General features: G+C 40.1%; 1 protein-coding gene and 1 long non-coding RNA gene across 3 annotated transcripts in view; one reads left to right on the top strand and one right to left on the bottom strand.

Moving 5' to 3' along the window:
- Nucleotides 1-7,499: 7,499 nt before the first annotated feature.
- Nucleotides 7,500-26,236, top strand: part of LOC139629514 (corticotropin-releasing factor receptor 2) — a 34,545-nt gene continuing 15,808 nt past the window's right edge. The window contains exons 1-2 of the mRNA XM_071492174.1: nucleotides 7,500-7,941; nucleotides 8,049-8,168. Of these exons, the coding sequence (XP_071348275.1) occupies nucleotides 7,821-7,941; nucleotides 8,049-8,168 (241 nt within the window). The 5' untranslated portion in view covers nucleotides 7,500-7,820. The remainder of the gene's footprint in view (nucleotides 7,942-8,048; nucleotides 8,169-26,236) is intronic.
- Nucleotides 8,014-24,777, bottom strand: LOC139629515 (uncharacterized). 2 transcript variants are annotated; one of them, XR_011692991.1, is made up of 4 exons: nucleotides 24,536-24,775; nucleotides 24,320-24,403; nucleotides 21,390-21,499; nucleotides 8,014-8,132 (listed from the first exon to the last, which is right to left on the bottom strand). It is a non-coding gene; the product is annotated as an uncharacterized lncRNA (long non-coding RNA). The 2 variants fall into 2 exon arrangements; XR_011692992.1 differs by lacking the exon at nucleotides 8,014-8,132 and adding an exon at nucleotides 19,272-19,404 and having other exon boundaries at nucleotides 24,536-24,777.

Raw genomic sequence — 26,236 nt, 5'->3', positions numbered from 1 at the left:
ATGTCATGTTTGATGACCTGCTATCCTTCTCTGACCATGTTGCATCCGTCTCTTGGTCATGCTGCTTTGTGAAAAATCAGATCTTACCTGCCTCAGTACACCACCCAACTCTTGGTCTAGGTCATTGTTATCTCTCGCCTCGACTACTGCAATGCCCCTCTGGTGGGACTCCGTTCATGCACAGTGAAACCCTTACAGATGGTCCAAAATGCGACAGTCTGTCTGGTCTTCGACCAGCCTAAAAGGCTCCATGTCACTCCGCTACTCATCGACCTACACTGGTTACCCATGGCCGCTCAAATCAAATTCAAGTCACTAATGCTTGCCTTCAGAGTGACCTCTGGGTCTGCACCCATCTACTTGAACTCAATCATATGGGCTTAAGCTCCTTCTTGGCTGCTGTGTTCCTCCAAGGAGTGTGGTATGGTATTGTCATCCCTGCAAACAAAGGAATCCCAGTCCAGACTGGTGTCGCGGTGGATCAAGCTACAAAATGCTCAGAGCTCTCAAGAATCTCTTGAAGACTGAGCAGCTCTAAACCCTAACATGCCTAACTAGCACTTACTATTAACTTTTCATCCACTTCTTTACCTTCTTTACCAGATGTAGTACTTGGAACTTACACTAAGGTCCCATACTGCACTGAGGCTTTTTTGTCGTCCCTCACTTATGATTCGCTTTGGATGAACTACATTATCACATGATTAATCAGTACTCATAGGTCGGACCACACCTATCTTTGAAACCAGCTTTTCATGTGATGCTATCATGCTGACACAAATCTGTCCACACACAAACAGGCATATCAACCTGCCAAAGCACTGAAAAACACTTCTGTGGTCTCCTTGAGCAGATGTCTCCAGGACCACATTTTGACATGATGACACACACAAAAGGTGAAAACAACTGTACACGGTACAAGTCATTCTTGAAACACCAGTTTTTCCACCATTTTTAGCTAAAGAGAAATGTGTGTTTTCAGACCAGATGTGAAGGTGTGAGTATATGCAGCATGTACCTGCATACCACTTCTGTTGTCTGAGACCAGAGCCTGATTGCAAAAAGCAATCTCTGTTGTCAACACTAACAAGTCTGATAGCAGCAGTGTGAGAAGATTTATTCCACAAAGAATAAAACAGTGGAAGGCAGAACAGATTTATTCGGGTAGCACTGTTCTTGTAAGGCATGCTGAGAAAAAACTACATTGCTTTGAGACAGAGGCTTTAGTAAAACAAATACTGCAGTTGACAAGTCTTTTCTCATCTTCACCCCAATAACTCACACTTCAGAGTCCCAAGAGTCATGGTAATAACATGAGCTACTAACGATCATCTCAGATCATCCATTTGGGCTCCGCACTGCAGAAACAGATTATTCTCACAGTGGCAAAGAAACAAAACCCATGCAAATACACATACACAGAGTGATGAGGGCATGCACGCACACAAATAGAAACAAACCAGCCCATCAGCTGGGATAAAGAGTCACAGCCTGAGCTTGACTTTGGAGTGTATGTGTTGGAGTGGAGGCTTGAAGAAGCTGGTGAATATCACTCTCCACCCACAGAACTGGCCTGCTCTCATTAAAGACTGTGTTCCTTTGAGTTTTCATTGAACACATGTTGTTTTATCTTTTTTAGGTTCTTGTTTGTTCTTAGGGGCTGTGACAGTTTCAGACTCAATGTGAGTGTTGTCTCCTTTATTAGCACACACAAGCACACATGCAACACACTACATATATATACACAGTAGCATGACATTCACTCCACCTGAACCCATACTGACACACACACACACACACACACACACACACACACACACACACACACACACACCAATACATCAAATCCAACTTCATTTTCTAATTTTCAGCGCTCTTTGGTCGTGTCATGGTTTCATTGCACAAATAAAAAACATGAATGTGGTAAAGCTACAAGCAATTATTATCCCATTATAAATTCAAATTCTCATTTGAAATATCACAGAACTCCAACCACTATTATGTTAATATGTATGTTTCAAGACATATTATTGCTTTTTAATTTACTTATCACAGTGACCTATGCAGATTACCTATAGAACAACTTGGTAAAACACTTTTTCTTTCTTATACGGTTCAGGCTGGTAGCATATTTTCTTTTTTAAAGGTGCATACTAACACAATTCATCTGCATTCAAAGTTGTTATTCACAGGTAAAAATATAGTGTACAACAGGGCGCGCGATATGAGTCACTAAGCCTGCATCAGTAGTGCAAACCTGTACGTTTATCTACATTACAACAGCAGGATGTGTGGCGTCCCGTTTCGAGCTCAGCCCACTATAGTGATCTGCTTTGGTAAACAATGTGGGATTTCCATTTTCCCTTCATAATGCATAGACAGTTCCCTGCTTGTGATAACACACTGCATTTGTCATGACTCGGCATGGAAGAAGAGTACCCAGTGCGATGTACTGTAGGCAGATCCCACTGACAACAGCTCATTTATTTTAGCATATTAATTGCAGTGTGGTTGCCCGGCTCAACCCCCAGAGAGGTCACTTACAGTCTTTTAACTCAAAGGTCTTTTTAAACCATGCAATGAAGTGGAGGCTTTACCCGCGGCTTTATGTCAGCTCTGCTGCTCAGTTCAGTCAGAACATAATGGTCAAAGGTTTTCCCTCCATGAGGCATGTGCTCGACATGCCATCCTAGTGTTTTGTGGCACAATGACTCAGCAGAGTGAGTCGTGGCTGGCAGCAGCAGGACATAAGCCGACTGTACTCTAACTGCTCACATCCTCAGCCAAATGAACTGAGAGTCAAATGATGCTACAATGAACAGGCCTTAGCTCTTGTGCCACCTGGGCAGGGCTCAGTACGCGAATGCTGTGCTGCACTGTCAGATGGCTTTAAGCTCTGATTAAGTCACCTTGAGGCCTGTACCCCTGTGCATGAGGATATGTGTTCGGCAGCTGTCATTTCACTGAGTGCAGTAAGTAGCTCATACTAAACTCTGCAGTGATGCAAAGCTTCTCAGGCTGACTCATGAGACCATTTTGCCCTTCTCTACTGTAGGGAATCACGTTAAAGCTTAATCAAATCCTGTCCTGTTTGCTGTAGATATAATGTATAGGTGGCATTGGGTTTTTATATTTTATCACTGTGACCTTAGCCAATGGTGTTGTTTTGCTGTGTCTCATTTATTGAATTGTTCTGAACCCATAAGGTCGCACTCCAAGGTGCACTTTGTGTTGCACCCCCTCCTGTTCCCTTTGTTAGAGAGTTCCCCCTGCTGTGCCCTTGCACTAAGCCACACCTCCATGATCTTTTGACACATAGCCAGCCTGCAGATTCTCTCACTCTTAGGAATTTGGCTCTGCCTTTGTCAGCCCAATGAAAAGAAGGACCTTTTTTTTTTTTTTTTTTTTTATTTAGCAAAACGGCTCACTTGCAGAAATTATATTCTTTTTGAATTAGGTCAACTAGACTCAAAGGATAAAGGATTTCTTTCAAAGGGCTGTCATCATGCCACATGCAACAAAACTGGCATAAACTAACAAAAATTTCGAGTGATTCATTTTCTTTGCAATTATATTAAAAGCCTCAAAAAAGCACAGGTCAAAGCAGTAATAATCAGAAGTTACATTCCTGCATTACGGCCCACCGTGCTTCTGATAAACCATCTTCATGCCAGATGAAACTGGCTACTCATTTGAAACCTACACTTACATTACCAAATAAAACCCAGAGTCATTAAGAACCCCGCTGCTCAGAATCGCCAGAGAAATCCCACTTAAAATCAACATGCTTTTATAAATCAACACACAATCCATGGTTGAGTTATGTGGGATTTGCCTTAAAGGCCTTTGGACACTTAGGCTCATAGATCTGAGGCTCATGGATGCAAGCTTTGGGGCCACGCAACTCTGATGAAATGTCCCTTATCTTAGCTCATAGTAAGCACACTCTTGTTCAAACAGTGTATAGATTACTGAGAGCATGAAAACATACCATATGTATTATGTAATGTCATATAGGTAGAAGAGAATATCATATTATTCCCTTTTTCATAAAGATGCAAAAATTTGCTGTGCTGAAATCCAAGGCAACACGATGGATAACACATATTTAACAAATGTGCTTCAAGCAGATCCTCATCATTTGTGATTTACAATTCCCTTAAGTCATGCAATAATGAGCCCAGAGGAGTGCAATGTTGAGATCAAAACAAGTTTATATGATAATTTTGCAACAAGTATGGATTAATCAGTACACGATTCAGTTCATCAGTGAAGTGTCTAAGATCTATGTGAAATTTAAACATGTAGTGCTTGCAGTATTTGAAGATTTATCATCAGGATCCAATTTAAATGATACATTAGGAATTTCATTTTCTGATTTATTTATTTTTTTGTCTGTCTTTTTAACTTAAAATGATTAATTAATTAGCAATACCATCCATCCCTTTAAGGTGGTGGGAAGGCTGGAGCCAATCTCAGCTGACATCAGGCAAGGGCGGGGTACTTCCCTGAACAGGTTGCCAGTCTATCACAGGGCTGGCATATAAAAAACTTAAAATAATTAAACTGATATATTTTAGGGGTTGTATGAAAATAAAGACATAAAGTATACTGTTTTATCTGTTATCAGGTGAAGGATGTGTTCTGCTCAATTTCACAGGAATGAGTCATACTCTCAGATGCATTGTGTGAAAACATACAGCAAAACAAGAAAATAAAGAAGTATTCTTTTCACATTAGAATATGCTTTATCATCACCAAAAAACAAAACTAAAAATAATAAATACCAATTACAACATGCGTTTCGCTTCTCGTCACTGAGAGCAGTGCAGCACAGAGTGGCTGCTGTGGAAGAATTCATCAACTTTTTGGTGTACTATTAATAGTTATGGGGCCAATTATAACATTGTTCATCTCACAGTCAATATTCAGATGCTGGACTTACATAGGCCGACTGTGTGTTACAGATCTGTGTGTACGTGATGTGACAGCACAAGGCGGTAAAATGAGATGGAGTGCTGGATGCGGAAGCTTAGAGGGAGCTCAGAGAGGAAGCCACACGCTGGTGAAAAGGTCACGTCTCAAATTTAACAGGTAAACAGCCAAGTTATTAGACTCAGTTATGAAGCAAATGTTTAGTCTAGACACTTTTCATTGGACAGGTTTAGAGTTTCAGAGTCATAATTTTGAATATTTTGGTCATTGTTACGTTTGGAGTTTTGTATTTAACAGGAATTGCAACATTGAAAGAATATAATATTTTGTCAACAATCATCATGTCATTTTTGTTTTCATGTATTTTTTTGTTGTGCTAAGGGTTCGTGATTTTTTTATTTATTTATTTATTTATTTTTTACAGAAACAGCCGGAAACAGCCTGTTCAGAGGAGCTGGGTAAAGGTCATTTAGTTAATTTCACAAAATTCACGGACTGAACTCAAGTTCCAGTTCAGACAGCAAATGTCTAAACGTCTGGCTACAGTGACAAGTGTTTATCCATTTAATCCACTGACTAATCTGTTGCACTAAACAATATTGTTTTCATTAGTTTCCATGACACATACTGAAACTAAACCTGCACTCAGGTGAACACAGCGGTTGATTGTTAAAGAGGAGAGTCACTCGGCCTTACTGTAATTTGCAGTGTTTTGGAAAATGTTAAGTGTTGGGTGTACTGAACTACATGCAAATTCTCATTGTGGTCATAAATATTTGAACATTTAAAATGACCAAAGGGCTTATTATGTTGAAGGTGAATGCCATGTATTTTGAGAACTGTCATTCTTTGTAATTCTATAGTCAGTGAAGTGTGAAATCCAGCTTTGCTCCACAGAAAGACAACAGAGCAATGACTGTGTGCTATCACACTGAGTTAGGACAGTCACACTAAATTATTTTGTTTGTTTTCCAGGTATGAACCAGAACTTGTCCAAAAATCCCATCAGTCATCAAAGGAGCCTACCCTCACCTGAAAAATGACAGCATTGTTTGTTTGTTCCAACTTTTTTGAGGACAAAAATGTTGCAGAAGATGGTGGAAATAGCAGGGTATCATTTCGGTGTCACAAACCCATTTAGACAGAAGGCTTGGTGGATGGTTCAGTGGTTGACATACAATGTGTCTGACTTTGACACCAGGGGCCATGACTTGTATCCTGTCTCCTGCCAGCAGTCAGTGTTCGTTTTCTAACCACATCCTCCCCAAACCTTCACCGAGAAGAAGCTTTAGTTGCCTAAACCTAATCAAAGATTAAGATTAAGATTAAGGTCTGGATCATTTTACACTGGCAACAACTTGTATTTTGTATTTTGTCATTGCAAACTCTGACTTCACATCTCAGTGTCACGTCATATTCAACAGTGAGCTCTTCACCTTTTGGCTCTGGAAGACAGTAGTGCATTTTTCAACCATGTCACAGGTCACAGTAAAAGCACATCAATACTGGATGATTCTGCAAAACTCAAGATCAGTGCATACAATTCCTGCTTTCTGCAATATGCACATGGCAACTATAATATTGTTAAGGTTGAAGAAACATCATACCAGATATGATTATGGTGTGGGCAGGGTTAGGCAATTTAAACATGTGGTTACACTGTAACACTGTGTATTTAGTGTAATTAACTGGCAGCAGCATTGCCGGCAAAGTACTGTATTCTTTACAGTTTCTACCACTAAAAATCTATTTGCAGTTCTTTACTGTATTCCTGTAAATTTACAGCACGACACAGTTTTGTCAGTAAATTACTGTATTTTTACAATATGTAGGCTAAGTATATTTGAATCTACAGTATCTATCTTGTATTTAAGGTTGAAATCGATAAAATCAAAATGCAAGCTGCACAAACAAACTTGCAAGATCTTGTTATGTTGGTTAATTTTTAAATGTAAGCTCCACACTTTTCTTTCACCTTCCCAAGATGCTCAACTGTTTACAGTAAAGTTTACAGTTACTATATGGCTCTATATGACATTAATAATATAGTAGAGTACTGTTTGGATTTCGCTGTAAATGTACATTAAAGATAACAGTGTAGGGACAGATCTCGGTTACAGATAACAAAAAAAAAAAACAAAAACATTAGCCTAATTACAAGTTTGTGGCAGGATGGGAAGTTCTCTCCTTCATGAAAATCAGGTAGGCTGCAGTGCAGATTTGTCCATAAAGGTCATGGTCCTAAATGTTACCTAGGGTGTGGAAGAAATCATCCAGTTGCTTATAATTTAAGACTTATCCACTGACTTCACCGTTCACCCAGAAAATAAAGCATTTTAGACGCATCTTTATGTCGGAAGATGCTTTTTTTCATTTTTAATAGAAATCATTTATACAATTATTCCCATGTTTTTTAAAATATCTTCACTTTACATTCAGGCTCCAGCCAGAGACATCAACAGGTACGCGCCACGTAGGATACATTTGTAACCCCCCACCCCCCACCACACCACACCACACTCACTTTTTCTTGTCACAGCAGCCGACTTTCCCCCTCATAAATAAACATGACAGGCGGGTGGCAGGTGTGAAATGTCAGCGCAGCAGTGCCCACGATCTGGTCAGTGCGCCGTGTCGGCTGAGTTTCACGGGGTCGCTGCCAGCTGTGGGTACGTGGACGGACGCGTGGATGACGGAGAAGCTGTGATTGGCCAGGCCCAGCCCCCCCCCCCCAGCAGCAGCGCTGGGCTCCCTACTTGGCATCACTGTTGCTCCGATTCACAAGCACCACGAACACCGCTGGGCTCGGTGTTTCCGTCTCCTCCCGGACTTGGAATTAACCTGACATTTTTTTTTTTAATTTTTCTTTTTTTAAAGCTCGCACCATGGACGCTACCATTTATCAGATCATACTTGGAGAGCTCGGGGATCTAAATTGTAGTTTGATAGATGCTTTCCAAGACACTTTTTTGGAAAACGCTTCATTCTCATTGCTGAGCATTGATGGTAAGGTGGCATTGCTTCTTTTTCTTCTTGTGCAATATTGAGACGTGTTTTGGAAAAGGAAAACTATAAGCGTCCGGTTTTATTATGTTAATTTATTTATTTCCAAGGTTTATATTGTAATGCCACAACCGATGAGATTGGAACCTGCTGGCCACGGAGCAGCACCGGGAGGATTGTAGAGAGACCGTGTCCTGAGTACATCAATGGGGTGAAGTACAACACAACCAGTAAGACATTTGGCTGTCATGGCAAAAGTTCCTTAACATGCATTTTTTTTTTTTTTTTTTAACAAAACTGATTTGTTTGTTCTGAAAAGGGAGATTCCTCTTTGCAAATGTGCACAATACATAGAGACGTACTGATTTCAGGTGAGGGTAAAAATATGGTAATTTAGGACTGCTTCTTTGTTATGAGCCAAGTAAGTACACCAGGCAAGCAAATGCACTTAATGAATGACTGCATTTACCATCTAGTGAACTTCCATTTGTACAGGGATGATTTTTTTCAAAGGCTTATTCTTCCTCTGTAAAGCAATGATGACAGTGAATCTCAGTGATGATCATTACACCTCTTGTGACTGGAGCAGCTGCATCAGAATGAGCGTGTGTGTGTTGTTCACACATGTTAAAAAGGAAAAAAAAAAAAAAAAAAAAAAAGATCCCACCTAAAAGCACTGAAACCTCAGCTGCTTGTGATGTAATGGCAGTTCTTGGCTCAGTTTGCTGCCCAGTAATGAATAATGATTGTTCCAACAGAGATAATTGCCAAACTTGGACATGGTGACATAACATTGCCATACTTGCTGTGTATGGTTCCATTGCGGAGAATCGCCAGTGGTAAAATTCACTTTGTAGAGATGCTCAACAGACAACACAACATATACAGATGCATATTTCCTCATGGACAACAGCCTGAAAAAACAAGAATGAATTGCAGTCTTCAGTTTATACTCCCAACATCCAGGACTGTCATTTTCCACCCACATACTCTGGTGCAGAGTTGAGCTTATGAGGGCTCCTTCCTTTGTGGATGTTTTGGCGAATCTAGCTTTACCTACCCCCACCTGTCATTAGAGAGCTGGTCAGCCCATTGATAAAAAGCCAGCAGCCAAAATCACTGTCACCATCTGTAGTTCCCAGCTATAATAGCAACGCTTTCTACTTCCTGTTGATTCCAACAGTAACTAAAAGAATGGCTTTAATCTGCTGGCCTGAAAGACTGAGCAAATCCAAAAACCAAACTGTATCAGCCAGCAGCTTTGCTAAGAGCTGGGAAAAGGATCTCACATCAACACTGTCACATTACATACTCCTGATGACTGATGAAGCTGTTGACACATTCAGAAAAGTGTTTAGAGCATTAAAAGCATTAAAGCCTTAATATCACAAAACACTACAAAATAATTCCTGTCCTGCACTAAGGGTCCGTTATCTCTTTGATAGACTCAGGTGCAGTCTCATTACCCACCCCACACACACACACACACACACACACACCCACACACTCTGCCTAGTCACCTCTTACCGCATTGATTCACCATTTGCTCTGCTGGTGCTCAGTGTTAGTTGGACATGTTTGTTGGTTTGATCCACTTGGTGTGATTGCAATTGCTGTCATTTTCCATGACAAAATGGGTCAAAACCTTTCCTGATGTATAAACTACCTTCGCTTGTTGACGTCCTTGTAGATCGATATAATATTTCTGACAGGCTGGGGATTGGGGTGAGACTGCATTGATTGAATAATCCTCTAAAACTGGTCCAATCACACAGGGATGGACTAGGAAAGAAATTCACCCCAGCGCAAGTTTCAAGGTTGAAACTTTGCTTGTGTTTGGCCACTGAGCACAGTCGTGCAAGATGCATGCACTACACTCTCATGCGCACCCTGAATGACAGGCATACAGAGACGATGGCCAGTCCGACCCTGCAGTCAAGTAATAAGCCCGTCACATTCACTAGAGTGACCTTTTGTGGGGGCAGGAGGAGGCTACAAAATAACTGTACTTCTGTTGCCTACTGTGTTTCACTATGCTTGACAAATCAAAAAGGTAAGGGTAAGCATAAGAATCAGTGATAAAATAGACTCAACAGACTAAAAATTAAGGCACAGTTTTGAACAGATTGCAGTTCTGAGGTGGAATAAGACAGGTGATAGTTTTTTTTGTTCTCATGTAAAGCCCCTGACCAAGGTAAATACAGGAGTCAGTCCTTCCAGGAGTAGATTGTACAGCTTTCATTCATTGGACCATTAACAACATATTATAAGTGTAGATTCACTTTTAAAAGACATGACAAGACAAAACATGTTTACGTTCAAGTGACAAAGACCTCTAGTGGCTGTAGTCATGGCTGCTGTTTGCTTCCTCTCTGATAGTCAATGAGAAAGATCCTCTAACCTTAACAAAGTACTTATCTGAACCCAAACCATCATCTTTTCCAAAAAAAACTACCAACCTCTTTGTGCCTAAACCTAACCAAACATTTACAATAGCATTGTCACATCATGGAAGTTAGTCAGTTATTTCATTTTCAGGAGTGATTTTTAACAGTTTATCTAACATAAGGTGACATAATAAAATGCTTCTAAATGCTCCCATGGGTCATATGAGAAGGTAAAGACACACTGCCTCAATGGTCTTGTTGTCTATTAGCGCATCAATAACATGTAAATTTCCTCGGGACATTGGAAAAGGGTTATGTGCGAGGTTTCAGACAGGGAACAAAGTTGGGAAGTAGAGACTATGAGGGGATTTTACTTTGTCCACTTTGCAGTCATAACAGAAAGTATTTTACAGATTGTTTCAAACACTGACTGCAGGACTTTAAGCTGATTTTGCCCACAAGTCCCACTTTACCAGAAGATAACAGACTTGTGGATCATGGATTCTTGTATCAGAGCCACTTTGGCAGATCACTTTAGCTGTTCCATCTTAAAACCTTCGGGGAACCAGACAGGAATTTTAACAGGATGGTGAGAATTTGCTGAATGGAGCTGTTTAATGCACCCGTGATCATGTGGAGGAGCATTACAGTCCATGCAGATTATGGCAGTGGTGCATATGAGCATGGAGTCTGCAGGAGGTTGATGGCACAGTAGCATGACGTGTTTAAACATTGCGTGCTTAGCCTGAAGATGCACATTTAAGAAATAAAATCTGCTCTGTTCTGCAAGCAGTAGGGAACTATTAATTTATATTCAGTATTTTATCTAATTACGTTTTTTTTTCATCAAATATCACATTTGTACAGCAACATGCAATTACATTTGCAAACTGCTCAGTCCTTTTCTATATGCCACTGACCATCTATAGGGTTAAATGATTGGATTAAAGCCATCTTTAAATTAAAGCAGAATTGATATTAAAGGACCAGTTTGGACAGACATTTTGAAAAATATGCTTATCCTGTTTTTTTTTTGTCAAGAGTTGGATGCAAAGATCAATGGCTCTCTTGGTTCTATTCATTAAATATGAAGCCACAGCCAGAAACTGGTTAGCTTAGCATACAAATTGTAAACAGGGGGACCCTGTCACCCTGGCTCTGTCCAGAGGTAACTAAACTCTCCTCCTAGGACATCTCACAAATAGCATGTCATAGGAACTATTTCTTGGTATAAAGCAGTGAATTCCTTGTCTTGTAACCTCATTCTAACCTTCATTTATTCAAGTTAGTTTCACTGACAGAGGCAACCTCTCTATTACAGGATGTCCAGATCACTTTCACACAGTTACACACATTCACACCTGGGAGCTGCCCAGTACGACCACAGCATGACCTGCTGGCCTCTATGCAGCTCTACCGAAGCAGTTGGGGTTAATTGTCTTGCAGAAGGGCACTGGGTGGTGTTGATGAAAACTTAACATCTTCCCACTCAGGTCAGAAGCTTGGTTCTCTAACCTTTAGCCCACCACTGCCCCTCATTGTGACAAGACTGCAGGGAGTATTTTGCCAGCTGTTTTGGCCTTTTCCAAACCTTATGCCAAGCTATGGAAATAGCCTCCTGTCTGTAGCTCTATACAGACATGAGAGTGGGGTAATAATCTTCTTTTTCTGATATTCTTGGCAACAATGTGAAAAAGCAAGTATTATTTTCATCTTTCTTCTAAACGTTTCAGGCTTTGTCATTTTATGCAGCAGTCCTTCATTTTTAACTATCTCCTAGGGTTTGGGGAAATTATTTTTGCTTCCCAGTGCCTGTTCCTGTATGGTTGGTTTTACACCTGGCAGCTATGGTGAATTAACTCAGCATTTAATGATTGCTACAGTATGCATATTGAATGGTACATTTATAGTTTTCTTTCATGTGTCTTGCAGTGTCATATTGTACCGTGACGTCCTATTTATCTTTTACTGCATGTCAGTGGTGTGCTGTCAGAGCAGTGCTTCCCCAGTTAAAGCTAAATATAGACATCAATTAGAACAATACATATGGAAGTGATATCTCTTCTTGGATCTGATCTCACTAAGGATCTGTTGCATGTTTGTATTCATCAAGCAATTTACTCAGCTTGACTTGAAGGTGTTTAACCTATGGTTTCTGTCATTTTCGTGGGTGTGATCGTGTCCCACTGACAAAGGCTGGAGCTTGGCAAGCGTAGCAGCAGCCTTTCTTGGAGGTTTGCACATGTGCATTGAGGACAATCCTGGGATCTTTGATGGGTTACTAGTTATACCCAAAGTGTGGGTGTCAAGCTGTCCTTGACTCAACTTCAACCTGAGATCAGCTGTGATGCTGCAGCATCATACTCATGTGCGTAAGTGTGTGGAAACTAAGCGTGTACATGTAGCGTGAAGAGGCAGTAATAGCAAGTAAACAAGCAAATTACACTGATTTATCATCTGTGTAAGACCTGCAGTAAGTTTGAGACAGAATGTTGTTACAGGAGGAGAGTAGCTCCTTTCAGGAATAGATCAGGATGTAGGTTGTGTGTGTGTTGAGAGAGAGAGAGAGAGAGAGAGAGAGGCTGGTGGAGGAGGGTGAGCTAGTTAGTTAGAAGTTAGCACTATCGCTGTGAATGGATGAGCACTTCAGGCTGTTTGTCTCAGTTTGTCTCTGTGCTTCCCAACTACAGTCCAGACGATGAGCCAGGAAAGAAGAAAGAAGGCCCTGCTGTGGGCTGCCAGTCGATCCACATTTACATCAGCGACACAAACTACTCTCTGGTGCAAATGTGCTTCACCATTCTTTTTTACTCTAATTTCAGTTAAACAACACTGTTTTCTTAAAATATTTTGAAAAGTTACGAACAAATGATTCAAAAATTAAGCAGCTTTGTTTAATTTCCCCAAAGACTAATTGTCTATGTTAAATTTAAAGCACATCCAGTCCATTATATGTACTGGGTTGCATTAGGTTGAATGTATTGATGCAAGGGGAGTAGCGCAGGCAATCCTTTACAAAACTATTAATTGCATAAGTGATACTTACATCACAGGATGCTGCGTGTTTCCACAACAAAGTGACATGTGTCCTCAGACAATGGAGGTTGATTATCTCGATCCTGCTGGGTCACATTAGCAGCACCATGGATAAATAAAACTTTAAAAATCACAAAATAGGTCAGACTGAGAATAGAAGCAGGCCCGAACATCACATGGGCAGGTGTTAATTAAAACAGCACAGTTACACAGAGAGTCTGAAGTAAAGTAGATTTAGAAAATTCACTGATGTGAAGCTACACACTGTTTTGCAAACTGAAGCCTGACAGGACGTGTTTTTTTTTTTTTGTATAGTGTCTGACCCATGGGACTAACAATAGATTCTCTTCCATTTGCCTCCTTGGTGCGTCTCAAATCTACACATTTAATGCACAGGCTTGCATATTAGAAAAGAATGACCCAGGATGGGCTACTGATTTATTTTAAGGACATGCCTGTGAGCTTTGTGCTCCCAGCAGTTGAACACCGGAAGATATAAATGCAGTATCGTGTGTAACCTCACAGATTTTGTGTAGTACTTTAAGTAACTAAGTTTAACGTCAGCAAAATGTTGCAATTCTCGTACAAAAATCAGAGGTTTCACAGGCTTAGCAAGCCCGCTCAGGTAAGGGGCTATAAATTCCTCTCCATTTCTTCAAGCATATATAAATATTAATGTCAGTGTAGAGTGGCTTAAGAGGTTTATGCATTTTTAAACCTTCCCATGTCCCCCCCTTTTTTTTGTTTGCGTTTTTTTTCAGTCCTCTGGTTTACATGAAGTGCACATCACCACAGTTGGGGCAGAGTTGTTAAATGTGGTTCATTGTCTCTGTTATTCATTGTTATTCATGTCTCTGCTTTGTCAACCCCCCACGTGATGTGATTTCTGCCAAGCCTTAGGCAAGACAAGATGTTCACAGTGAGAGAGATGAACGATATCAACTCTGAAGTGTCAGTTTTGCAAATTCAAGTCATATCTTGATGACCTGTGTGCTTTCCCTGTTCAAACTCCCTCAGTGCAGCTGTGATTATTCAGTGAATCATGGACTCTTCCTTCGGTAAACTCCCCTCATCCCTGTCTGCCCCCTTTCATTGACACATGCCTGTTGTTGGCATATAATGTTCCTGTCTGGTCTACGCAGCTCAAAGGCAGCATCGCTGTTTCAACAATGGAACTTTATTGATTCTCTCATCAGGATTAATAAAGTCCGAGGCATATCAGTGCTGCGATGCGTATCAGGTAGAGAGGGCAGAGTGGAGCTGCTCCAGCGTTGTATGTTGGTGATACATCTCGACGCTTTATTTAAAAGTCGGACACGGGTCTCTCTTTTATAGGCAAACATGAAACAGAAGCAGCTGTGAATAAACAGAGGGGGTTCATGATGATGCTTCATAAGATGCTATCTGCATTTTTTTTTTTTTTTTTTTTTTGAGAGAGAGAAAGTAGCAAACACCTGAATAAAAGATCTTTGCCCTATAAGAAAACATACAACCATTTAGATGCTTTGCCACAAGGATAGATAAATATATTATTAAAATAGTTCAAAGCTCACTAGTGACAGTGGAGGATGTGTGAGATGTGTGGGTGCAAATCTTTTGAAAGGGACTGAAGCTGTTAATGTAGATTGGCGAGAGGTATGGTTGTGTAACTGATATAACTTAAGGCAGTGTAAAAGAAATCCTTCCGCTTATCAAAAGCCCACTTACCATAACCTAATGACTCACCACTGAAGTTTAATGACAATCTAAATGAGGGTGATACTGCCTCTTGTCTTCTTGTCAGTGAGCTGTCATGTCTCCACAGAGTTTTCCCTGTGGAGGAGTAATACGAGACTCATATTTCTACCTTTAAAAGCTGTGAAAAGGGCATGTTCATGCTTGTATGTAAACAGTGAATAAACCACTGAACATCTTATTTTAGAAACTCATCCTACCCCATGCATGTGCAGTATCTCCTGCCATCATGCACCTCTTGCTGCTGCAACCTGTGCTTTTTTTTTTTTTTTCCCTCTCTCCTCTTCTTTCTTTCTTTACTGAATCCAGCGATTGTCCTCCAGTAAAGCAACTCTCCCTCAGTAAATCTACCCCCTTGAAACCTTTGATCCACTTCTCCTCGGAGAGACTGGGTAAGAGGTTAGTCAGTCGTCAAATTCAGGTCAGCATGTGTGGCAAACATTTCACTAGCCATTGCACACCTAGTCCCCCCCCAGGGGGGTCCAATCAGCACCAGCCTCCCCTAGCTGCACTCACCACTGGCTCAGCATCCACACATCCTACATTACAGCACAAACGTTGGACACACATTTTTCTAAAGCCACCGTATAATACACACATCCAGATGGTTCCAATCGTTTAGAGAGGAGCTCTTAGCTCTAGAGCATTTCAATTATTAATTCCTCGACTCCTGTGGTTTCTCTCATCTTATTTTGAGCAGTGAATTACCAGCCCTGTCTCCTAAAAATACGGTTCTAGTGGTGCCTCGGTGCTGTAGGTGTCTTACTTTCCTTCCATCCCCACCCCCATGAGTTTTCACACATGCGGACCAGCTTGCTTGTTAAAGAAGCTGTAGAATCTCAGCACTTGTCAACAGAGGGAACACTGGTTTCAGTGATATCAATCAGTGCTCCCCCCTCCCCATATACTGTTGTCAACTAACATTACGCCTTTCTCTGTCGCTGGCTTTTTCATTGTCAGCCATTATTTCTTTTTCATAAAATTGTAAAATGTGCTTCGATGCCTTGAGTCATTGACTTCTGTTTCAACTACACTCATCTAGTTAATAAACCCGCCACTAAGCTTGATATTACGGTGACGGATGATGATTGAATAGTGTAGCCTTGCTCTGCAAAGTGCGCACTGATGTGTTTGCCTGGCTATTTTTAGGAGGGTATTCCCAGCCCACAGTGTTGTATCTGAAACAAACACATTTTTGACAGAGAAAAATGAGATTGGGAGTTTTGCGTTATGCTGGTATTGTGTAAAGGTCAAAGGCCATTGTAGGTGGTATCAGGACCAATGCAACTGAACTGATTTTAATGATAATGGTCTGAGTGAAAAGGCAGTGACCTGCTATAAATTACTTGGATAAAATGCTTCAACAGCATGTGTGTGCTTCCTACTTGTGTATTGTGGTATAATGTGTTCACATTTTCCAGACACACTATGCCCCATGTTTGGCGTGCTGGCTTCCCTCGGGGCCACAGACTCATAGCGCACGCAGCCTTTTGCTCATTTTCTCTCACCAACTGACTTCAATACAGCTGTGAGGGGTGAGTGTTTGACAGCAAACGTTTGAATCTGTGACCTACAATTATAGTTATTTCTAATGCGTCATGAGGGGCATGAAGGCAAACAAGGCAAGTTTAAGAGACACAGCTGTAAGTAAAAGATTACCCAGCAACTCTTCCTCAGGCTCTGTTGGCCTGTCTGCATCAGTGGTCATCGCTCAAGGCACAATGCTTTTTAAGAGACTCAGTCCTCCCTGCTAAACAGGAGCAGATAGAGTTCCCCAAACTCCCTTTCAGTGCAATTCATGGTGCCATGCTTACAAGACATGTGCAGTGAAGCTCAGAGTGCTTGTTCAACCATCCAGATTATTTAGATCTGAATTTGGATCAAACTGGACATCGAGGGCTCTTAAGCAATTAGTCAATTGACAAAAAATTAAAGTAATAATAATAAAGAAAAAAAATGTATTCGACATGAATTATAATCAAATAATTTTTTTTAAACAGAAAATCTCAAAACTGGAGGTCTCTGACTCCAAATTCCAAATGTCAGTATTTAATTGCCAGATCCCTTCATTCTCCTGATATTAACCTGGATACTTTTGTGTTGAACTTGATCAATTGATTAATCAGGAAAATAATCAACAGAATGAAAGTAGATGAAACCTGTTTATATCATTAGCTTGGCTCCTGTTGAGCATTGACGAATGATATTATAATGGCTAAACCATACTGAAATATATGATATTGATTTGTAATCTTTAATTTAGGGGTTTTGATCACCCAGATACAAGTGATTATTACAGAGAGTAAAAATTCTCACTTCGACCTGTGCATCAAGCCTCTCACATGTTTTCTAGCTGGGTTCATAATCTTAATTTTATGCAATGACCTCCATAAAGAACAACAAACAAAAGCTGAAACAAAATCTGCTCCATTTTCCTTTCGCTTTAAATTCTCCTCTTCCTGAAAATAAATCAGAGCAGATATTAACATTCATGAATATCACTGATTCCTAAACCTCGTTCCTCCCTCCCTCCCTCCTCTAGTTCTTCAGCCCCATATGTACTGTACAATTGACATGTTAAGAGACATAGAAAAATATCCTCAAAGTTCCATTAGAGATCACACTGAAATCTCACAGAGGTTTCAGTAACCAACTCCAATCGTCTTCCGTCGTCCTGCTCCAAGGTGTTTTTGAGTCTGCTCCAGAACCGAACAAGCTATTCTCTGTAAAGCGGCATATTTCCACAAGGTTGCTCAGCCTCTGTTTTGCCTCTGGAAATAGCATCTGCAACCGAGGGGGAGCAGCAGCGCTCCCGCATCAGGTCACCAAGTCATGAAGACAGGTGGTTTGTTCCAGATCCTTCAGCCAATATAAAACATCACTGCCTTTACTATGAAAAAAAAAAAAAATTGTTTTCCCAGTTGTTGTATTGATCTCTTAAACTAGATGCTGATTAGAAATGGCAAGGGCTCCGAGCGATCCTAAATGAAAGTAACATTGTAGAATACATTATAAAGCATTGACAAAAAGTAAAAATGTCAGCAGTAGCTAATCACACTTTCCATCCTCCTGGAGGCAAGTCTGTCGGAGAGTCTGCAGCTTGGTGATACACTCAGTCAATTCTGACAGACCTACAAAATTACTTTTGGTATCACGTGAAAAGACACTGGATGGGCTATACTACTAAAAATACTAAAAGCCTACAGCCATGGGGGTAGCTCTGTGAGGCTGTACTAAAGCACAATGGTGTATTTAACAAGTTGAAGTGGAAAACAGAGAGGAAATGCACATGAACATCATTGTTTTATTAGCTAATATATGTTCAATGTAGCCTGCTAATAGATCATCATAATTAATTACTCTGAGCTCATGAGAAAATTGCTTGATGCATGTGGAGTGCATTTGAGGCCATGCTTTTATTTTACCACTGATGCATGTAATCTTTGGACTGCAATAAAGCTGTCAGTTGTTATCATATTCTAGGCTTTCATGATTTTATTTTCTCTTTTTTTATTTTTATTTTTTTTGTTGATGCCAAGTTGATGGCTCTATTTGCAAATATTGTGGGGTGACCTAATCCTTATCATAGGAGTGAAAATCTTATATTTCCCATGGGTTGCACTCGCATAATTGAAAATATTGAAGGGTTATTTTGATGTGTCTCGAAGCTGTTTCTTTAGTTTGTAATGCAAAGATTAACAATGTGACACCATGACTTTGCAGATGTCTTTTGTGATAAGAGGATGCCTTTCAAGCTACTTGAAACAGTGATAACAGCGTGATTGAGCTGTTTTCCGGCCTCTCCTTGTAGCTGCTCCTGGCAGCTTTTCTTGTTCTGCTTGGTCAGTTTATTCATGACTTGATTTACTAACTATTCCAGGCAGAGCCTGATACTTGATATGAAGGTTTAACATCTATCTGTTGTTATAATGTATAATAATAAAACAGAAAAAAAGGACAGCAAAGCTCTTTCCTGCTCGACTTAGCTACACAATGAAATGTGTCCATACCCTCTTCATGCAGCATGGACGTACTATAAAGACATCAAAGTCAGCCACCGTGTTGCAGCAGGTTGATCAGGCAAGCAGCCAAAGCTTTTAGGCTAACCCCATAGGTCTTTTTGTTGATTGGCTCAGTGGAGTTTGACCTGAGCTTGTATCATTGTTTGGTCCATGAGTGTGCTCCGAGAGCCAGGCACTCAGAGATATCTCTTTAAACCTGGTGCAGCATTTCTACAGCCACATCTCCAGCTGCCTCTCTCTCTGTCAGCCGTAGGAGGAAGAGTATGACGCAGAGGCTTGCAGTCACTCTGAGAAAAACAGTAAAAAGAAACAGTGGGATTTTTTTCCCGTTACGTTCTCTAGGCGCAATACATTTTACCTCCTTGTTGGCTGAGGTGCAAATAACAGCCTTTTTGTTACCCAAGAAATATCAACACCTACGCTAGTTATGTTTGCAGGATATATTTTTAAACGCACAAAGCATCTACAGTAGAAGTGGGTGTCTAATTTTGTCACCAAAAACGTGTCAGTAACATTTCTGCACAGGCTACAAATGTGCATGACACAGAAAAAGCATGAACGTCTCTCTCTGGAGTTATTCCTCCCCCTGGGCTGTTCCCGTTATAGAAGCCATGATTATGTCAAGATTTCACAGAGGGAACAGATGAAAAAAAAAAAAACAAAAAAAAAAAACACAACAAAGATATTCAGCACAGTTTGTCAAATTTGTATTTGATTTATAAACTTTTAAACTTTGTATATTCTGTCTGACATTTATTCCATTTTCAGCTGTTTACTGCAACATGTTCATTTTCCTGAAACAATTTAAAAGACATAATTGGAGGCATATATATATATATATATATTTATATTTAAGTGGTAATTACTGATGGAAGTCATATGCATATATCTGAGCTTCAGAGTAATTTTGTAGGAAAAGTAGCAGAAAGCTGTTGGACCTGGTGGGACGAGTTCACATACTCTGATGTATGTGGGACTTGTGATCTAACATAGTCTGGGCTCTCACGATAAACCTCCCAGAGACTTACTTTAGGTAATCCAGTGTGTGTTTGGAGTGTGTGCTGATAATGCCACAGAGCCAGGGACTTTGTTTTTCTTTGAAGAGGATCAGCACCTCTGACAAAATGTATAACCGAGTGAATATGACAAGGACAGGACAGTATTATTTTTTGTAAAGTGGTTTAGCTGCCATGTTGTGTTTGATCAAACTTGGGTAAATCCAGGGCTTGGGAACAGTTGCATTTTAATGTGGTGATGTTGGCAAGTTAGTGTTGACAGGTTAGGCTCACTGGAGACTAACGTCGTGTGATATGAACCACAGGTCATCAGGGTCATAAATATATGATTTTTTGGAAACTGGAGGCAGACCTATCATTTCTGTTCACATGGAGAACAGTTTGAGTTTTCCATTATGTTGCACAGAGGGAGTGCCTTCTTCCTTCCCTTCATATGTGATTTAATTCTGCAGAAATCTGTCACAAGTGTCTTTTGGTATGCGTTTCAGGCAAACATATCATTTTCTAGTGAGATGATAAACGGGGAAAAGCATGTGAGGAGAAGAAAAAAGAAGTTTGTATCTGCCCTTTGAAAAGGACACTTTTGCATCTAAGACTAAAAGGGCAGGAGTGGACACAGACACAGACACAGACACACACACACACACACACACACACACACACACACACACACACACACACACACACACACACAAGATGCCAGTTTAAAAAAGAAATAAATTGTAGGACGTGTCACGACAGGAAAACAAAAATAACCCAAAAATGTACATGATTGTAATGTACATTTTGTTCCACACAAATATCAAGAATTGACTGCTTTATTGGCTCCCTATCAAAACCTCAGTTTGCACAATGATAGAAAAGACCAAAAGTAATGAAGGTAAAGAGGAATGAAACAAAAATAATGACATTAAGAGTGCCACCCAACAGAATTTTTATGAATGGTCTTAAATTTTGTCACACATTTCCCAAAGCAGCTGTTACTGTAGGACTGGGTATAGCTGCATGCCATTATAATGGCTCTATAAGGTGCAGTCACTGTTGATTTGGCAATGCCCATAGTTATTGGTTTTAAACAGCAATTGCAGTTACCGCATTTACCGCAGATCACAGAATTCTGGGGGCAGCAAAACAAGCTATTGTCCTTATATTAAAGAAGTCAGGCAATAGTAGCTTGTTTTCTATTGGGATCTGCTTTTATGCTGCACGCGGCATGAGTCTGTGAACAGCAGGGCACAGTGAAAAGATTTGGTTACCTCACTGAGAAGTTGGATGCTTTCAGTCTGTTGCCTGCAGCTCTTCATCTAGCGGCTCACTGTGGCTGCTCCTTCTTGTTCCATTACTCCCTGCATTTCAAACTGCCCCACTGTCAAAAAAAAAAAAAAGTTTCAGAATAAAAGTCTGAAATAGCATTTCACCAGTTTAATGCTTTTAATGTGAAGATGCAGCAGTAGGAAATGTTCAGTTTGCATTAGCAGCAGCTTAATCCACCAATTGTTCTGTGTCACCACAGACACTCAGAACATAAAACTGCAAATATATAAATATTGCAATACATTCATCAGTGGGCCATAGGCTAAATCACCACTGTATTACCTCATTCAGCGACAATTTAAATTTAAATAAAAATCTTTAAAGTAAGATGCCTTAAAGCATTCTGTATTTAGAGTACATAAATCACAAAACATAAATTTCAAGGACACAAAGAAATAATTGATTCTTAGAATTCTTCAGGATGGACAGTGTAGAGAAAAAAAAAATAAAAAATAAAAAATAAAAATAAAAAAAAAGACCAACATTGACGCAGCAGGACCAGAAATATTGTCTATGTAATTTCACACATTCTTCTTCCCTGTCAAAACCTGACACTTACATTACCCTCAATGCAAATCAACCACTGACAGTTCAGTTAGATGTTATGGTGTGTTATTAAAGTCACAGCTGATGCAGCCTCAAGCAGAGATGGGGAGCTGGCTGCAGAGGTCTGGTAGGTTCACTTCTTTCTCTCTCCATACTTCCAGATTGTTTTCATTCTCAAACTTCTTGTCCTCATCCCCAGACGATGCTGACTCAAGGGACATCAATTAGGGCTGATTTAAAATTAATAAAGTTGCCAGTAAAACACACAGTTTTCAGCTCCTCCTGCAGTTTTAAGGTGGACTTATCATTTGACAAAGGTGGGAAGGACTTAATCTATGATTCGCTCAATAAACATTTGAAGTTATGATCTTTAGGGAAATGGGGCCCAGTTTAATAAAATAATCAAATATTTGAGACACCCACATCATTTAGTATTCATTACAATAATTGTCAGATATGTATTTAATAGTAAACAAATACTGAAGATGCTTTTATAGTGATTTGATTTTTAACAGAATTAAATCACTACAGGTGATAAGTGGTGTACAATATCAAAGTCTTTCAAAGACTGATTTGAATGAATGAATTGTTACTCTGTCATTGTTCCCTCAACTAGCTCTTTGAATTGTCATGTTTTATTTGCATGGCCTTGTCTCCTGCCTTCACGTCCTCACTTTGCCCTCTGACGTGTGCATCTGTGCGTATTTAACCCAGCAGCTTTGCTCCAGTTCCTGTTGCCTAAGCGAAATACCAAACTGTAATGATCTGTGAGAATCCTGTGCCGTTATGGTATGGCCTACTTTTACTCTGTCCCTGGCTCATGAAATTAAATTTCATATGGCTTGAAGGTATCGCTGCCGTCAGTGGCTCAGGTGTACAACTTGCATGAGCTGTTTTGATCACTCAGCTCTGAGGTATTATAGCCTTTCATCGCTACAGCAATTTGAAATTCATCCAAACAGAAGGCTACGGTTTTACTGACTATTTCACAAAACTGCTGAAAAAAGTGAGTAATTTGTGATAAACTGTGAGCAGCAGCTCGGTGCTTTGAGGAGGTGTAGCAGTCATGTCTTTTTTTTTTTTTTTTTTTTTTTTTTTTTGTTTGAGTCCATCCATCAGACAACCAACCTCGTAGCACAAAAGTAACACAGAACTAAAGAGACAGATGACAAGCTGAAGCACAGAGCAATGAAACACCAGCTAGAGAAAGGCAGGCTTACACAACCTTTAAGTGAAAAATGTTGTACTGTTATATTCCTGTGGCATTGTTGCAGATCCCACGGTTGGTAGCACACCAACAACCAGCTGAAAGAAACAGGTCAAGCTCAGCATCAGTGAAGACACACCGTTTGGTTTGTCCTCCAGATTAATTAGGAGAATTTATTAGCAATTTATTTGCAAATAATAACTGAATTTTGTTTTCCCATCCCTATCTGAAGCACCACTTATGCACAAACAACCGATCCACGCTTATGATGCGTAGTTAAAAGCCCCTCTTTTTCCTCTTTATCTCAACAAACAAGCTTCCAATCTTCCAGTCCTTGAACAATAATACGCACTGCATGTACACATATGTGCATCCAAGAAAAGCAAGAAAGCAAGTTGGCGAGGTAGCTGGTGGAGGAGGGCACTGTTGGCGCTGTCAGAGTATGCCAGTTGGGAATTGCACATTTCTTTCATCTCCTCATGCGTCTTTACACCGGTGCAGTGTTAGGTTGCTTAGAGCATTGTTAACACTTCATCCCATTCCTAAACTCCACAGACACTGAGTCATCAAGTGATTTTTTTTTATTTATTTTTTTTTATTTTGATTGCACGAATATAATGCACAGTAAAGAAGACAAAAACAAATGTGTAAAAAATAGCTTTATCGTGCGTAATGCACAGATGGTTAGAGAGAAATACGCTCCCCTTGCACCAGTGCCTTGAATTAGTCCTGCATCAGTGGAATAGCTCACAGGGTCAAACCTCACAACCTGCTCCCCTTCTTCTATTTCTGCACCATCGCTGCTTCTTTCACAAACCCAGTGTGATATTTGCCTGGAGAGACTGAGAACTTTATCTGGAAAGCATCTCGTGCTGCTACTGTAATATCAGCTCTGACAACAACCACACAGTGCAGTTTTTTTTGGTTTTTTTTTTTTAGCAGTTTTCTTGACTTTTTTTGCAGCTATAACAGCTCAGGATAAGAATAGTATTCTTCATCATGTTTTGTAAACGAATGTGTAGTTATGTCCAGTGTAGAATGTGGAGTAAAACCTTGGACTGGCAGAGAACAGCATCTCTTTGAGTTGCTGGGTTGTTACCTCAGATGTTGCAGACTTACCTGACTGGAGGAACTTTAGCAGCTTTTGATTTGGTGTCATGCTGTCATGCTGACTCTCGCCTTGACTACTTGTTCGCCTTGAAACTGTTTGAATAACATAATGGGGACGTGATTAACTGCACAGCTTATCCTTGATGCTTGTCATTTTAATAATTGTGTTGGTAAGAGGAGAATCGAGAGAACTAAAACGCCCAATGCAGAGACAGAACTGTTCACCTTGATTAGGCTCAGCAGATAAAATGAGGCAGGGATAGACAGGAGGTGACATCAGCAGCAACAGGCAGGAAACTGAGGCAAAAGGCAAAAAGTCCAAAAACAAGTAAGACAGGAAAGCTGAGGTGGCACAACAGACAGAGTGTAGCTTCAAAATGGACCAGTATATATACTAAGAAGTAATTGGGGAATATGGAACAGGTGAGTAGGTGGGCGGGGAGAAGTCAGGTGGCTGGAAGGCAGGGAAACCCGGGGTTATTGCAGGGCATGTGGGAGGGGCAGGGTCTGAAATGACAAAACAGGTCGTGATACTTGGAAAAGGCAGACAGAGAACTGACCACACATAGCTATAGACAATGTGATCAGGCATAGCTAAAATGAGTTTAACCAGACAGAGAATATGTGAACTTTATAGTCACACATTTATTACTTTTAAGGAGAAGGTGCTTTTGGAAGAAAGTTTGATTACAAATCCATTGTAGAAGAGTCAACAGAAGATCTCTCTGTAGGAACTGTTGAATCAATAGGAAAGTAAAGCAGATTAAAATCAACATATTCTATATATATGATAATAATGTCCCATAGTCTCATCCAAATGTGGAGTTATTTTCCACTGTCCACTGTTCCACTTCAAATACTGAGTAAAATTGCTTCTTTTTTAATGCAAAGCTTTTAAATTGAAGTAGGATTAGCTTGAAACTATGTGCATTTACAGATGGATGTTAGGAAATCCAATAACTGATCCATACATTTGATATTAGTCAGTTAGTTTTGGTTCCACTGTGTTATAAGGAGCCCCTTAAGTGGCTTTTGTAATGGGATTGAAATATACATCATGAAGTAAGAGGTCATTTATAAGAATATCTTATGGGTTACCAGCTTGAAAAAAAAAAATGTTGGTGATTAGTACATACTCATTGGTTTCTTTTTATAAGGCATCAAGCCTGCAGATATATAGTTTATATGTTTATAAAGGCCAGAAGTCAAATGCCAAATTGGAGGCTTTTCCTAAGAAGACAACCTGGCAACCAAAGAAGCTGCTAATATTAATGGCAGTAAATTATTTAAGAACTATTCATAAAACCATGGGTTACATTTTGTGAACTCTTTATTAGAAAGTGGAAACAACATTAACATGTTACAGTATTGTACATACAAAGAAGATAAAGCCCATTATTGTGTAAAAGAGCTCTTGATTCGGGGGTAGTTTGTTGTATTGCACTGCTTTATTTTCAAGGATGTAGCTATTAAAATGTGTGGAGCCCAATGTAACAACAGAAAGAGCTGTGGAAATTACCATAGAGTTGAGTCAACAACACCTTCGTTAGGCTGCTTCATGTCCTCGCTGATGGTACAAACACAATCTGGAGCTCCATGGTCAAACCATGCATGACTCATCAGCTGTCCTGTCACGGTTGCCTAGACTGCACAAGAACACTGTAAAGCCACAAGCCAACTGATCAATGAAAATGTAGAGGGACTTTTTTTTTTCTCCCCCACAAAGTTAAACAAACAAGCACAGAATGGATGTAGAATGTATTGCGATTGACTGTTTTACTGCATCTCGGGGGACACACATTTCCCTTATTCAAGGGCTCTAGTGGTTTGACTCTGATTTAAGAGGGGCTGAGAATTGGGATTGTCCCTCGTAAACACAACACAAGCCATTGCCTAGTCCTAGTGCAGTCCTTATTGCTACGAGTC

This window comes from Trachinotus anak, unplaced genomic scaffold, assembly GCF_046630095.1.
Source record: "Trachinotus anak isolate AG129_WGS33_773 ecotype Australia unplaced genomic scaffold, CSIRO_AGI_Tana_v1 ptg000012l, whole genome shotgun sequence".
Classification (NCBI taxonomy): Eukaryota; Metazoa; Chordata; class Actinopteri; order Carangiformes; family Carangidae; genus Trachinotus; species Trachinotus anak.
The sequence above is the reverse complement of the archived record's forward strand: the minus strand, read 5'-3'. Positions and strand labels throughout refer to the sequence as shown.